This window comes from Triturus cristatus, chromosome 7 (genome assembly GCF_964204655.1).
Source record: "Triturus cristatus chromosome 7, aTriCri1.1, whole genome shotgun sequence".
Taxonomy (NCBI): Eukaryota; Metazoa; Chordata; class Amphibia; order Caudata; family Salamandridae; genus Triturus; species Triturus cristatus.
The window spans coordinates 666408991-666425408 of record NC_140590.1 but is presented as its reverse complement, the minus strand read 5'-3'; the positions used below and the strand labels follow the sequence as shown (position 1 = coordinate 666425408).

Here is a 16418-nt window from a genome sequence, read left to right as displayed (position 1 = left end):
AATGCAGCATAGTCATAAGTCAGTGAACTAACAGTACCCAAAGATCAATACAATATAATGAACAAAATGATCTAAGAAGTATGGTTAGCAACATATATATCTTTTACCTGCAGGAAAGGATCCCATACCTGTAAAAACAATTCAGTTTGATTTTGAATGTTATAAATGACTCTCTCATGTGAGGCAATTTGGATCATCGATGCAAGCCAAGACTCTTGTGATGGCGGAGATGAGGATTTCCATTGTCTTAGTATACAAATTTTAGCAGTAGCTAATGCAGTGTGAACTACACGACATTGCGGTTTGGAAAGGGTAGGGGAATCCTGTAAATCATGCAGTAAAATTGTTGCTGGTGAGAGTGGTAAATGTCAGGGGACAGTGTTACACAGAAATCGACCTATATATAACCAGTAAAGTTTCACCATGGGACATTTACATATGATATGCACAATGTCACAACCAGAGGCATTACATCTCCAACAATTAGTATGCGGTAATAGGCCTGCTTTATGTAATTTTACCGGAGACCAGTGCCAGTCATGAATTATTTTAAATATACAAAATTTTAAGCGAGCCTCTCGGGCACCTTTAACTAAGTTTTCCAGTAAGGTTGTCCATTGTTCATTTTCATAGGAAAGTCCTAGGCGTGATTGCCATCTGGAGCGAAGGCCATGAGATAAAGGATGAGAAAATAATTGTGTTGTGAGTGTTTTGTACAGACCAGAGATAACCCCTTTGTGCCTCCCCCAAGTATGAAGATAAAATGTTATTTGTGAAATTTGCAGTGTCTAGGGTTTCGAGCCTAAAGCCTTAAGAAGAGAGTTAAATAGCTGTAAATAGTTATCCTTTTGTGATAGGGGAAGATTAAACTCCTCAACCAATTGTGAAAAGGATTTGAGGTCTCCATTATGAAGAATCTGATCTAAAGTCAGGATACCCGCTGATTTCCATGTAGGCCAGAAGAGAGTTTTCCCTTTAATACGTATTCCATATTGGGGCCTTTACATGCAGACATGGATTAAAGCCTAAAATATGGTGTGACCTTTGCCAAATTTTACGCATTGCAGATAACATAGGATTACGGGGATCAAGACGGCTGGTACCTGACCCATATAAGGCAGTGTAGTAGAATACAATATATATAACTTGAAACAACACAATAGTAATTATATTGTGTTTATTTAATTTACCAATAACAAGGCCCACAGCGGCAGTAGTAAAGTGTGTGCTGACACACGGACAGCTGGCGAAGGAATGCGAGGCATTTCATGACGTCAGTTAAATACCATATGGGGATTCTATTGAAACGTCACAGGTAACAGCTAGGTTGCTTGTGTAGTGCAACCAAACTTGGCATAAACTAACTGTAATAAAAGAAGGACTACAACATCTCCCTTTGCCAATAACAGAGAAAAATGAATAAGTTAAAACAAAACATAGTCCTTATACTTGTTGGGAATGCATGACATTCTACCAGAGGTGGTACATGTACCTTCAAATACATTTTGATTAGAACTTGCAACATCTGATGGCACATTAGTTTCTGAAGTAACTTCATCTGTAATCTGTGGACTTTGCCTACCTACTCCACACTCAGATTTCTGATGTTTTTCAGGTGAACAGTGAACAGGTAAGGAGGAACCACTGCTATCAAACTCATTTGCATCAGAAGAATTATTAACACATGTTGTATTTGTCATCACATTATGATTATCAATACAAGACTCTGAAGGTAACCATAGATAATCGTTCTCTGATTCTACGTTATTTTTGAAAGACTCTTCAATGAGTTCTCTTTGACCAGGTTTCAGTTTAACCACATCACTCTTGCTTCTCCATCCAAATTTGTCCAATAGAACCGAACTATGAGTTACTTCAATAACTTCAGATGGAGCTGTGAATTTGGATTCTCCTTTTTGTACTTTGGATGGTTTTTGAAGAATAACCCAATCTCATTTTGCAAAGCTTTTGTTGATAGCTCTATGTATTTTATCATGGTAAGCTTTAGATTTGATTTGATGCTCTTGGATTCTTTCTTTGACTTTTATAAGTCCATCATTGACTTCTTTAAAGCTTGTAGGATTTTTCCTAAGTTCAATACACATAGGTGTCAGCAATGTTTTACCTTTTCTGCCTCTCATAAGGAAAAACGGGGAAAACCCAGTAACTGAATTAGTTGTGTTGTTGTACGCATTCACCTTCTCTTGAATGAATTCTTTCACTGGAAATTTGGATGCAATTGCAAGTTGAATGCCTTCTTTCAAGAATCTATTGACTCTTTCAACTTGCCCATTGGATTTTGGTGAATAAAAAGGAGTCTTTTCCTGTTTAATACTATAGTGCTGCAAAAATGACAACATCTTTTCTGAGATAAATTGCTTGCCATTGTCAGACACCAAAATACAAGGTAATCCTTCAACAGCAAAACATTTTTCAAGAAATGCGATTACCGCATTAGTGTCTATCACTGTAACAAATTCAACATAAATTCACTTGCTGTAGTAGTCAGTAACTACTATCATGAATCTGCAGTCAGGTTCTAAAAGATTAAAAGGACCTGCAAAATCAATTGCTATTTTGCTCCAAGATGTGTTGGGAATGGAAACAAATTGCATTTCATTTACTCTTGTCTTCCAGTGCTTATCAGATTTCAAGCAAACTACACAAGTATCAATCAATAAATCCACATCTGCATCCATTCCTGGCCACCAATAATGCATTTTCAACATTTTCTTAGTTAGTGTTGAGCCAGGATGGCTCCTATGTGCTATATCAATTAACCTTTTCCTCAATTTTGTAGGAGGAATCAACAAATCACCACGAAAAAGTAAATTATTTACAATGCTTAGTTCATTTTCCACTTGACAATAAGTTTTAAACTCTGAAGTCAAATTTCTCATAGGTGGCCAGTTTCCTTTAACAAATGCCATAACTTTATTCAAAACATAATCGCTGCTGCTGAGCTCTAACCATTCAGTCTCAGTGCAAGACTGTTCAGAGTTCAAAAGAATATCTACCGAAGCAACTACACATTCAGTGTCTTCTTCCATTTGTGGTTCTGAAGATTCTAAAGGTAACCTAGATAAAAAATCTGCACAGATATTTTCCTTGCCTGGAATGTGTTTAATGGTAAAGTTGTACTCTTGCAATCTTGCAATTAGTCTAACCAGTCTGGCAGAGGCCTTACCATTACCCCTGCCATAACCATCAAACATATAAGTTAAAGGTTTGTGGTCGGTGACCAATTCAAACTCTTTGCCCCAAAGATACATTTTCAGTTTTTCAACTGCCCAAACACAGGCTAGAGTTTCTCTTTCAATAGTGCTATAATGAAGCTCGGAATCAAGCAATCGCCTAGAAATGAAAGCTACAGTGTGAACAGCATTCTTAATTTTTTGAGTAAAAATTGCACCAATGCCTACTGAACTAGCATCAACAGTTATTATATTTTTACCTTCTGGATCATAAGGATGTAGAGTTGGTGCATTTACAATAGCATGTTTGATTACTGAAAACGCTGAATCTTGGTTGCTTGACCAACTAAATTTTTCTCCTTTACGAAGAAGACTACGTAAAGGTTCTACTTTCTCCGCATAGCTTTCTATGAACCTTGAATAATATTCACTGAGACCCAAGAAGAACCGTAGAGCATCTTTATCTTCAGGTCTAGGTGCCTCAGAAATGGCTTTCACAAGATCCAACTTTGGTCTAATACCATTACCACTGATAAAATGGCCTAAATATTCAATTTCTTTTTGAAAAAATTTACACTTTTCTTTAGAGACAGTCATACCTCTTTCTTTAAACTTGTGCAGAACTGTGTCAAGAATGCTGTTATGCTCTTCCGCAGTAGCGGCATGAATCAAAACATCATCTTGAAATTTTTCAACTCCCTTAACATCTTTGAGAATACTTTCCATAAGTTTCTGGAAAACACTTGCAGATGACGCTAAACCAAAAGGAAGTCTAATAAATCTGAAAGCACCCAAAGGGGTAACAAATGTAGTGTAATCTTTAGAATCATCAGCAAGCTTCACCTGATGATAGGCCGATTTGAGATCAATTAATGAAAAATATGTAGAACCAGATGTGGATGCTAATATTTCCTGAATTTTCGGTAACGGATGGCAATCAACCAAAATATTTTTGTTTAGTGACCTCAAGTCGGCACATAAGCGTAAATCGCCATTCTTTTTCTTAATAATAACAATAGCGGAAATCCACTCAGAGGAATCAGTTGGTTCTATCACTTCCTCTTTGACTAATCTATCAAGTAATTTTTGTAAATCCTTTCTAATGGATAAGGGAACAGCTCTTACCTTGTGTTTGATAGGTATCGCATTCTTCTTTAACTTGATAGAATGCTCGTAACCTTTAACACATCCGATGCGGTCTTCAAACACCGATTTATATTTGCACAGAACAGCTTCTAAACTGTTGTGAGATGAAGAAGGGACACAAGAATACTGGACAGAAGCAACCTAAACATCACTAAGAACAATTGGATCATCTGCACCAGGTTTCAACATAATACCTAACCTTGCTAGGTCTTTCCATCCAACAATATTTTTGCCACGTTCTGCAACATAAATTTTTGTCAAAATTAATCTTCCTTTAACACTTAAATAGTCTTGAAAATAACCTAACATGTTTATGTCATAATCACCGTAAGCTTTTGGATTTACATCGGAAACTAATAATCCCACATGTGACCAGTTGTTTTCATATTTAGTATCTGAAATAATGGTGATAGGAGAACCTGAATCTGCCATTATGTTTATCTCAACTTCGCCAATATGCGCAACACCTAATGGCCCTTTTATTGTGCCATCATTTGCTTCAATGGTTAAAACAATGTTAGCACACATTTCTTCATTAAATTCATCAACATAACTTACTCTTACATTTTGCGTTGAATTAGATCTAAAATTCCTGCAGACTCCTGCAAAATGCCCAATTTTACCGCAGTTTGTACATTTCTTACCCATCGCAGGGCATCCTGGAAAATCTGCAATATGGTTTTTAGAACCGCATCTGAAACAAACAAATGTTTTAGTATCTACAACATTACTTTGTTTGTTTTTCTGTATACTTTTCACAAAATTTTTCTTTTTATCCTGAATCGAAAAAACATTTGCATTAGGATTCTTATCTGCTGAAAGTTCCTTTGTACTTTCTAAAGAACGTTCTATACCTTTAGCAATATCTATTACTTCCTGTAGAGAAGGATTTCTACACGCTAAAAGTCGTTCTTGAATCTTTTTCTCAAAACAATGGAAAACAAACTGATCACGAATATATACATCTACCATTTCAGTATATTCACATTTGGTGGCTAACACTCTCAGACTGGCGATGTATTCCTCCACAGTCTCAGTTTCTTGTTGCTTGCGCATTGTAAAACGGTGCCTGCCTACCATAATATTTGGTTCCTCACCAAATTGCTTTTCTAACCTCTTTACTGCTTCCTGAAATTCATCTAAAGGTATGAATTGTCCAGGTTGTACTTCGTATTCAGGTAAGCTATCAAATATTTCTTGACCAGCAGTACCAAGTAACCCAAACATAATAGCTTTTTTACTTTCAGGCTCGTATTTTTTACCATCTATTGCAACTAAATAGTTTTCGAATGCACGTAGCCAGTTCTTCCACTTCATAGATGGTTTTCCTGGTTCAGCCAAAAATGCAACAGGTGCATTTATGTTAGAATTTTGAGACATGCTGTCAATTTCACACAAGGCGTCCTCAATTTTTATTTTTAACGCAATTCTTGAAGTTGGCTGATGAAATAAAAATAATTTGCAGTTTTAAAAATTTTTTTTTAGAAATCGTCAAACATGAACTGTGTTTCAAAATATAGATGTTTACTTTTTAATAAGTTTGAAATAATTCTTCAGAATTCCAAAAACGAATGAATTAATTAAAGTACAAACTGTTTTTAAATGTAAAATATTTTCAATACCTTGAATATGCATGAAAATCCAATCGTGTGTAATTTGCTGGTAGTAATAACTGAAATACGGTTAACTTACATGAATTTAGCCAAATCTAAAATGGAGTCACGCACATTGCTTCGAATCACGTGATGCGCGTCACAAAATACCGTTGTCAAACAATAGAATCAGCCGTTGACAGTTACAGCTGAGATCGCCGTTACGTCGACAGACTTCAACTGTCAAATTTCAACCGTCTCAAGCTTCCCTCGAACACTACGATAAAGAACATTGAATGCAAAATGCATTCTTAGGTTAGAAAACTGGCAAGTGAGAAATATTAACATGAATGTAGCAACTTGCCTTGTAGAATTAAGTAATCCTCGTTGAAATTCACCGCATGTAGATTTCTTTGAAGTCCGATGTGGGCCCAAATTTCTTTTTCCGTAAATTGCTCGTCGCCAATTTGTAGTAGAATACAATATATATAACTTGAAACAACACAATAGTAATTATATTGTGTTTATTTAATTTACCAATAACAAGGCCCACAGCGGCAGTACTAAAGTGTGTGCTGACGCACGGACAGCTGGCGAAGGAATGCGAGGCATTTCATGACGTCAGTTAAATACCATATGGGGATTCTATTGAAACGTCACAGGTAACAGCTAGGTTGCTTGTGTAGTGCAACCAAACTTGGCATAAACTAACTGTAATAAAAGAAGGACTACAACAGGCAGAAAGACCCGATTCAGAGGATAAGAGACATCTTTCAGTATGTACCCATTGTGGCGTGTTAGGGGAGACTCAGACCACCATTGGAATGATGGGCAATACGTTTATTGAAGGCTAAACAGGGTTTGATGGGGCCCCATATAAAGGATTTAATCTTAGAATTTATGAGATGTAGTGTGGATAACAGAATATGGAGAGGAAGCATTCCTTGAGTGTAAAGAAATCGTGGAAGAGTGACCATTTTCACAGCTTGTACTCTACCCCACAAAGATAAACCCAAGATTTTCCTCTTATTGAAACCACGTTGCAGTTGGGTAAGCAAGGGATTTATATTATCCGGAACCATGGCTTCTGTTACCTTATTCACAAGAATACCTAAATATTTTAAACGAGAAGACTGCCAATGGAAGGGGTAACCTTGTATCACATGTTTTGAGGTGCCATCAGATATAGGAAGTTCTTCACACTTATCCCAGTTAATTTTATACCCAGAAAAAGAAGAAACATTCTCTATGATTTGAAGTAGTGATGGTAATGATCTTGATAAGTCAGTAATGGTAAGTAGAATGTCATCTGCATAGAGATAAAGTTTAGATTCTTCCAACGGAAGAGGAATACCAGCAATCGAGGGTGATTGTCATATTGCAGCTGCCAAAGGTTCAATAGCCAATAAGAACAAAAGAGGCAACAAGGGGCAACCCTGGTGAGTTCCTCTACGGATTGGGAATGGATCAGAAACGAAACCTCCACAGTTAACTGATGCAGTGGGTTGTTCATATAGCAATTGTACCTTATTTATAAACTGGTCTCCTAATCCAAATTGTTTAAAGATTTTAAATAGGTATGTCCATTCTACTCGATCTAATGCCTTGTCGGCATCAAGCGATAATGCTATAGCATCTTCTTGAAGAACTTTAGCAGCGTGAAGGGTTTGATTTCGAGAGGAGCGTCCAGGTATAAATCCCACTTGATGAATTAAGGAGGGAATAACTTTACGAAGGCGAAAGTCAAGAATACTGGCTAGGATTTTTATGTCACAATTGAGAAGTGAAATAGGACGATAACTGCTACAGAGTAATGGATCTTTCCCCGGTTTAGGTAGGACTGCAATTATAGCTTTATTAGAAAGACTTCCTAGGGAAGATGTGTGTTAAGCTTCTTGGAATGCAGCATGTAAACAATCCACTACATTGTCGCCTGACCAACGATAAAATTCCGCAGAGAATCCATCCTCCCCCGGGGCTTTATTATATGGAAGTTTGGCTATAGCTTGTGATATTTCCTCTTTACTGATTTCTGTATTTAAAAGTGCACTGTCCTCTGCAGAAAGGAAAGGGAAATCAATTTCTGCAAGAAAGGATGTCAATTTATCTTGGTCTATTTGGGTACCTGGAGTATAAAGGGATTTATAGTAAGAAGCAAATTCATTACATATATCCTGAGGGCGAGTCAGCATATTACCTGTAAGTGATTTGAAGGCTGGGATAGCCATAGCAACTTCTCATTGTCGCAATTGTGCTGCTAAGAGTCTACCAGCCTTTTCTCCCTGTTCATTATGCCTCCCTTTCATTTTTTGTAGAGAATATTCTGCCTTGGAAGTGAAGAGACTGTTCAGTGCCATACGGGCTTGTTCTAATGATTTACAAATTTGTAAATTGGGTTTTTTGGTATATAAAGGGATGAAGTGCTCAATGTCTTGTTCTAATTCTTTTTGTCGAGTAGCATTTTTCCTATTGGCCTGAGCTGCATCCCGCATACGTTGCCCCCGGATGGTAGCTTTAGCAGCAGCCCACAAAGTCCTACCAGAAGTCTCGGAACCTTGATTTAAGGAGAGATAATTGTGAAGATGATCCTGTAATTGTGTTTTACCCTTAGGTGTTTTGTGGCGTTGAATATTCATCCTCCAAGGTTTGCGGCCTGGTCTTGTCAGCCCTGTTTGTAACTGTAATAAGACTGGAGAGTGATCAGATATTGATGCTTCCAAAATATGGGATTCCTGAACTGATTGGACTATACCTTGGGAGATTAAAAAGTAGTCCAACCGAGAAAGAGTTCCATGAGTGAGGGACGTGAAGGTGTATTCAGTGTCATCCGGGTGTGCAAGATGCCAGTGATGAACAAGGCCGTTATCATCAATTATGTCATTCATGAGGGCCCTGTCTGCAGCATTATGTTTATCAAGAGGGCCTGTCCTATCAAGAATCGGATCTCTTACCAAATTTCAATCACCCCTATAAAGTATTGTGAAGCATCAATCTCTGACAACAAATGATTCAGATGTAGGAGAAACTATTTTTTGGAACCTGTCGGGCATAGACTGATCCCACACAGATATGAGTGGTTTTTTGAATGAGAATTGCCACACCACATTGTCGAGTAGAACCTGAGTCTGAGGAACTGTTGCTATGGATACTGCTGTGGAAAACCTTTCCTACCCAGTCTCTACACAATTTTTTTGATTCAAGTTCGTTAAGATGTGTCTCTTGAAGAAGAGCCACATCTACTTTTTGGATTGGAGATATGAGAGAACTTTTTTCCTCTTAATATAATGCGTCAAACCATGAACATTCCATGATATTGCACACAAGGCATGGGAAACAACCATATTTGCAGGAGTATTGGAAGTTTTGTTTATCTTTTGTAGACAGAATAAAATGAGTTATGGAGGAAAGGTTTTCCAGTAACAAGTATAAAAATTGTTTTAAAATCTGCTTGTCAATAAGAAGAAAGAATGTATTGTGTAGAAAGAATAGGAAATACGTTCAAGTTACAATAAACTGGTGTACAGAGTACTACAGAATCAAAAACTTTCACCACGGGTCTGGGTTCACAAGAACACCGCTCCAGGCAAGGCCCCCACCAGGAGTACTAAGTAGAAACCAGGACCGATTATTATTGAAAATATTAGGATCTATAGAACCCAATTATACCTGATTGTGATCTGTGAAGGGAAGGACCAAGCATTATAAAGCATGTACCTGGGCGTGTCTGGGAAATATAATAAAGAGATCTAGAAAATATTCTAGAGGGACATACGAGTCAATAATATAAACAAGAATATTTCATTCTAGATATATCATAAAGGATCAAATAAATAATAGATTGTATTCATAACTATAAATATTATTTAGCAGGCATAGTTGTAAAAAAGATTACCAGTAAAATAAATACAATTCAAATGACAGTTAGATTAGCAATTGAATAAATATGAAAAAAGAAACAGTAAACAGAGTATTATCCAATAAATACCAGCATTAATAAATAATGAAATGGCCAATGTAATAAACATTTATTCTAAGCGGAAAATTTAATATATGTATATAATAATTATTAAAATATATAAATTCAGACCTTAAAGTTTATAGAAGAAACAGATAAACCTCTTATGTTCAACATTGGCAACAATAATAAGGAAATAGAGAGAGAAATAGTGTAGATAATGTCCATCTGCTGAATATAAAGATAGGATCTTTATGTGAAATATGAACATGGGAGTCATGAACTAGAATAGTTATTAATTATAAAAAAATAAATACGCTACTGAGAACCATACTCCATCTTAAAATTAGTAATAGGTACGTAGAAAAGTAGATTATAAACAGATTCATGCTTAGAGTAAATACAAATATATCTATTGGATATAGCACATAAAAGTCCTATGAGGTACAATAATGAACAATATATATAAAATAAAACAAATTAAAAATTGGAAACAGCTTAAATAAGTTTCAAATCAAAGGCATACACAAATAGGAATTGGAAACCATTAACAATAATGAGTAAATAAATACAGAATGAGTACGGAAAATACTCATCTGGAATGTTGAGGATGCTTGTCTTCCTGTATAGTATAAACCTGAGAGATTTAAGCCAAATCTTGTAATTAGCAATAGAAGAGATACTTTGTCAAGGACTACTCTCCATCTGAAGCGGACTTTAGAGAAGAGCGAGATTTGTCTCTGTGATGATCTTGAGTAAAGTTAGATACTGTCTGCAAAGCTGAGTTTTTATCTTCTTGGGTGCAGTTCAATCTCTCAAGCTCTCTACCACGTTGACGAGCTTCACCTGTGATACGACATCCACCATCTGGAAGGTGATGAGTAGATTGAGAACTTTGAGAAGTCTGAGGCGTAGATGTGTGTTGAATATCCATATCTTGCAGCATCATGTCATCCAAGAAGCGCTGTAGCTCGTTGGATTGTAGAAGTCTCTTGATTCTCCATTCTTAGTAACACGAAAACGGACTGGATCAAACAAGCCATATTTAATGTCCATTTTTCACAGCAAAGGCCAAATGGATAAAAATGCTTTTCGTTGTTCATTAGTTTCTCGGGAAAAATCAGCAGCCATACGAATTTCATGACCCTCATAACTATAAGAACCCTGTGTACGTGCCGCAGTCAGTAGTTGTCGAACCTGGTCATGCCGCAAAAAGCAAGCAGTGAGGGGTCTTGGGTGGGAATTTAGATCCTTACACGGAGGGCCAAGATGATGTGCACGTTGAATTTCAAGCATGGGTTCAAATCGAATACCAACCAATTTTGGAATAATTTCACACAAGAAGGCTCCAGTATTCTGACCTTCAATTTTCTCTGGAAAGCCCAAACAACGGATGTTATCTCTCCTGCTGCGATCTTCCAAATCCACCAGCTTGCTACGGAGAAATAATAATTCTTGATCTCTGCTTTGTAATGTGTTGAATTTGTTTTCAACAGCAGTCAAGTGTTGATCCAAGTCTTCTGTTTTAGCATGAAATTGCACAATATCTGCTCTTATTAATTTGGTTTCCAATGCAAGGGAAGACATGTTAATGTCCATTTCTGTTAAGGGACTACTAATGGTTGACATTTCCTGAAAGAGACGGTCCATAGTGTCACCTGATATTACCTTGGAATTAGTGAGAGGTTGAGCAGGTGGTGATGAGGCAGAGCTCTTCACAGACATATTACTTGATTGTTTTAATGCGTCAGCGAAAGGTAACTGCTTAGTAGGCTTGTTTTTGTTAGTCGGCATTTCAGATACTTGAAGCAGTAAAAAAGAAGAATGAATCAAGCTTGCCAATAAGAATGAAGTGAATTTTTAGTTATGCAACTTGTTTTGAGATTACATGAAACATATAGATATTTGTTGGGTTTTGTTGTTTATTTTTAAAAATAACCCAGTATATTGACTCAGGCAGCTGATTTTGTGAGGTAACACAAACAAATTGAGAGGTGGCGATTATGCATTCATGAAGCAAGTTGTGCCATAAGGTTTAAAATTACAAAGAAATTTGTTTTGCTCTTTTTTCCTATTCAAAGGCAGTTTACACAGAAATTCCAGCAGTCTGTATATTGTTGAAAGGAAGACGTAAGGCTAAAAAAACAGTCTCAGAGACAAATAGGTGACACATGAACGAGCAATTATTTGGAAAAAAAATGTTGCAGTCCAGAGGTGCTGAGCGCAGACATGACTCTGAGGTGATTCAATGTGTGGTAAAAGCGTCATTTGTCAAGAGCAGTGCATGTGGAAACTCCCAGCTTTACTCTGAAAATAACTTCATTGCCAAGGACTTTCATGTATAAACTCCCACCAGCAGTTGTTGACTGAAATACTGGTAGCGCGCTGTGAGGTTGAGAGCGGGAAGAGCGCCTACCTCATGAATATTCACACGTCAATGCCACAAGCTCGTCAGATAAGCGGGCGCGATGACAGCGCGAGGCCCGGGGCTTCAAAGGCTTCACAAGGCCTGACCTGCACACTTTCTCTCAGACATTCCACAGCTTGTAAAAGGGGTCAAGAAGAGGTTGTTGGGCTACGGAAACATATCCCAGGCATGGCCCCGACTTCAGCTTGCTCAGGAACTCTTCAGCAACAGTCCTGGAGACGCTGTAAATAATGCTGTCTCCATATGGGTGCCGTCCCGGAGCTGAGCTCTTCAACTAGGCGGCCATCTTCCTACGTGGCCAGACCACGCCCCCCTTTCGAACACTTTTTCAAAGTATGTAATGTTAACATAATTCTCAGCTTTGAATTGCAGGTACATATTGTTGTTTGGCTAGTCTTATTTTTTTAGGATGTGAAAGAGGGCACAGCCACCGAAGTCACCGTGGGGCCATAGTTAGAACTGAATTAAGTTTGAGCCATAGATGTATAACCACACTCACACGATGGGGACAAAGAACCAGTTCCTGAGGCTCAGGGATGAGGCTCCAGAGCTCATTTCTGCCACCAACAGCCTTTGGCCCTGGTTATGTCAGTTATGAGTTTGAGATACTTGCTGCCCATGCAATCTTACAGTGTGCACAAAGTTGGAAGGCATTGTTATGGTTACCTAGGACGCCCTTCCTCATGGGACACAGCACGCAAATGCAATAAATCATCTATGAAAACAATTAGAACCATACATTATATATCAGGTGACATTTTATGCAATCTTTTTTTGCACCTGCTGACATGCAAACTATGCTGATTTTTTATCATGTTCTGGAGGTTCACAAAGACCGTACAAACACGATATCATGTTTCTGGTCCATCAGGGCACTATATTATTGTACTTACGTCAATAGTGGTTCAATTGGACTAACAAAGACTGCAGCTCCCAGAATTTGTTTGGGCTTAAAAGACAGCCCAGGACTGACAATGAGGTGGTCTGTGTGATAAATACTAACTTATGTGGTGGTCTGTGTGATAATACTAACTTTGAGACTTCCACCTACTGATTATTAAGTCGTGTCCATACAGTGAAGGTCTCATTCCGGGTGCTCTGGTAAAGTGATGCAGTAGAACTACATTAGGAGTCCCCAGAGAGTTATTTTTTTCCCAGGCGCCATATCACTGACATAGTAATGGTTCTACAAGCCCGAGTGGTAGAAAGCATGGTTAGATTGTTTGTTTTATATTGCTCAGAGCTGAAAAAATGAAATGCCATATTTTCTCCATTTACATTTTTCTGAGTCTGTGAGATACTGGTGCAGCATTTGTAATCCTGATTCAATTTCTGGCATCCAAATCGGGATTTTATGGCAGAGGAGAAGGAGAGCTAGAGAAATGAAAGCAGATGCATTAGCTTTATTGCACAGTGGCTACCTTTAGCCGTCTTTTGGAAATGTTTGAGCTTTGTTTTTCCTTCAAATGTTTTATATGCACATTAAAGATCTTGCCATTGTTGTTGGTTTAGGTGGTGTTTTTGGAGAATGAAAAGGAGGGTGCAACGTTTAACAACCTGTCTGAAAATCCATACCCTCTGAGCGCAGTGCTTTTCATCCTACTGCTGAATACAATTTCGTACATGCTGTTAGCCATATACTTTGACAAGGTCTTGCCAAGTAGGTGTCTTTTGCTCTCTTCTGTTACTTAACTGTACAAAGCACTATTCTATCAGGTTATCTACAGTACACAGTGGAGAGAACTTGCTATAAAAATAATATGGTTGCAGAGTTGGGACCACGATTTGATTGATGGTTTTGCGAAGCATAGCAATGTTTAGTAAAAAACTATTTAATGCTTGGAAATTGCTTTCAGTATGTTCAGTCAGTGATTATTTTTATAGAATCAGATTCGCACAGGATTGCTTGGACACTTAATATCATCGGATTTTTCGTCCAGAATTCCCATTCAACCAAAATTTGAACACCATGAAAACCCCAAAATGTGACACCTGAACTATTTTACAATTAGTCTTAGTGAAACTGATTTGGGGAAGTGCAGCGCCACATCCTTTCGAGAAATGAACCTAGCCAAAAGACAGTGGGTTGCTTAGCATGTGGAGCTACAGGACTCCTAGATCAGGTACAAGCCTGATCGCACATCATGAAATGGGACTAAGTTTCCTGGAAGATTTGGTGAGGCTAGCTCCTATTATGCTACGGGTCAAAAAATATGGTGATCTCTGGATTTGAAATTCACACGTGATATAGAAGACTGTTTAAAACAAAGTGTGCACAGGCCATTCCATGGTTAAATTATGTCAAGTTATCCTTGCAAGAATTGGGGCTGGCACATCTGTGGGTAAACACAAGAAACATTACCATTCTTACCAAGGTGCAGATTAAGACGAAGTTCTCAGAACACAAGAAAAAGCTAAGAATGAAGAAAGCCATTGGCGTGATAATGTGACACTGTCCAACAGTATATAGCTCTTTCCACCTGCTGTGGGATGGAGCCCATCTTTTGTGAGAACTACCCAATATAGATTTTATCTTTCATGTTTTCACATGAACGTGATTCATTATTTAGGGGAGTTCCCGACCACAGGTTTGTGGTTCTCCTCCTTGCCGCCTTGTCTTTGTGACGGGATTTCCTGCCAAACTACTAAACACTTTATATTATTCTGCCCACTCTATGTAGCCTATAGATCCAGATTCTTTTTAAAGAGAGGTCTTTTAACTCTGATCTTGAAGGCTTGATTTTCTTGCATCGCTTAGAATCCCCATTGATCTGTTTCTCTGTTTTAAATTTTCTAATTCAATCCCTGAGAAAAAGGTACCCATCATGAAGTAAAATTGGCGTCACGAGGTCTAATGATTTGTTTTGATCTAATGTTTAATTCTACATTTACTTTTCTTTTATTCTATATTGCTGATTCAGAAAAACACATTTGTATTTTGAATTTATGCTGGGGATGTGAGATTTTATGATTTTAACTGATATTTAATAATATGCCTTAAGTTTTTATACTTCGCTGTATATAAATTGTCTTTTTTTCTGAGCGTTTATGGTTGTATATCCGACCAAATAAATTATTATTATTGATTGATAGCCAAGTAACAACAATTTCATTAGAGTGGACCTCTGCACCCCATCAGAACTGCCTCGAACCAATTTATTGAATTTTGCTTCATTGATAAACAACATATGAGCATCAAAGGACTGGGGGCCTGATTTAGCCCTTAGCGGTCTTTACCCTGTCTTTCCGGGTGTACATTAAGTTCCTCACCTAATGGCCAGAGGATCACCAAGTTTTGATCTCTGTGCATTCACAGGAGCAGCTGCCATGGCAGCTCCTCTGAAGACACTGACAGTCTAGTGTGCGACCATCTGCATTTAGGTGGTGGCCCAAAAAACCTTTTTGCTTTTCGAAACAAACTCCCAAAGGGGAAGTTTATTTTTGAAAGCTAATGGTCCCTACTACTTGTGAGTTTCCTACCAGGGAGTGGGGATAATTTTTGTTTTCTGTTCATTATGGCTAGAAAAAAGAACATTAGAAAGTCCGCTCTAAATTGGACGGGTAGTCTGATTCCCTTACTCCGATGTTCCTTACTCCATCAGGCTTTCACGTAAGATTTCTGGTGTCAGAGCCAGCAGGAACACCACCTTTGGAAAACTGGAGATCTGCCTGACTCAAAATAGAGCAGGAGGACCAAGGGCTTGGTGGACAGCGGGCTCTGTCACATTTGTCACATTGTGTTACCCTGTCCACCAAATCAGGCTCTGAGCTGGGATCACATGCAATGTGAGATAACATCAAACTATCAGGGCGGGGTCTGAGAGGCTTCAGAAATAGAGCCAACTTTCTCCTGGAAAGCCCTATCTTAAAAACACAGCATGTTCAACACCAGTCTCTCTCACGAGGCGCAACTCTCTTATGAAACTATCTACCAACTGATCTCAGAACCAAACCCACCTTACTATCATTCGGGCAACATCACATAACTCATCTGTTCAGACTCCTAACTCATTATACATAGTTTAACATCTAACTCTCTGCCCCTGTATATGTACCCCAACTTATCTACCACACCAATGCAACTATACTGCAATATTGTCTTT

At 38.0% G+C, this 16418-nt stretch overlaps 1 protein-coding gene across 2 annotated transcripts in view; it reads left to right on the top strand.

The window, feature by feature from the left end:
* The window catches only part of LOC146810319 (ATP-binding cassette sub-family A member 9-like), a 1478308-nt gene that overhangs the window by 284552 nt on the left and 1177338 nt on the right, over positions 1–16418 (top strand). For both annotated transcript variants that reach the window (XM_085617315.1, XM_085617314.1), the window contains exon 9: positions 13828–13975. In XM_085617315.1, coding sequence (XP_085473441.1) covers positions 13828–13975 — 148 coding nt within the window. The remainder of the gene's footprint in view (positions 1–13827; positions 13976–16418) is intronic.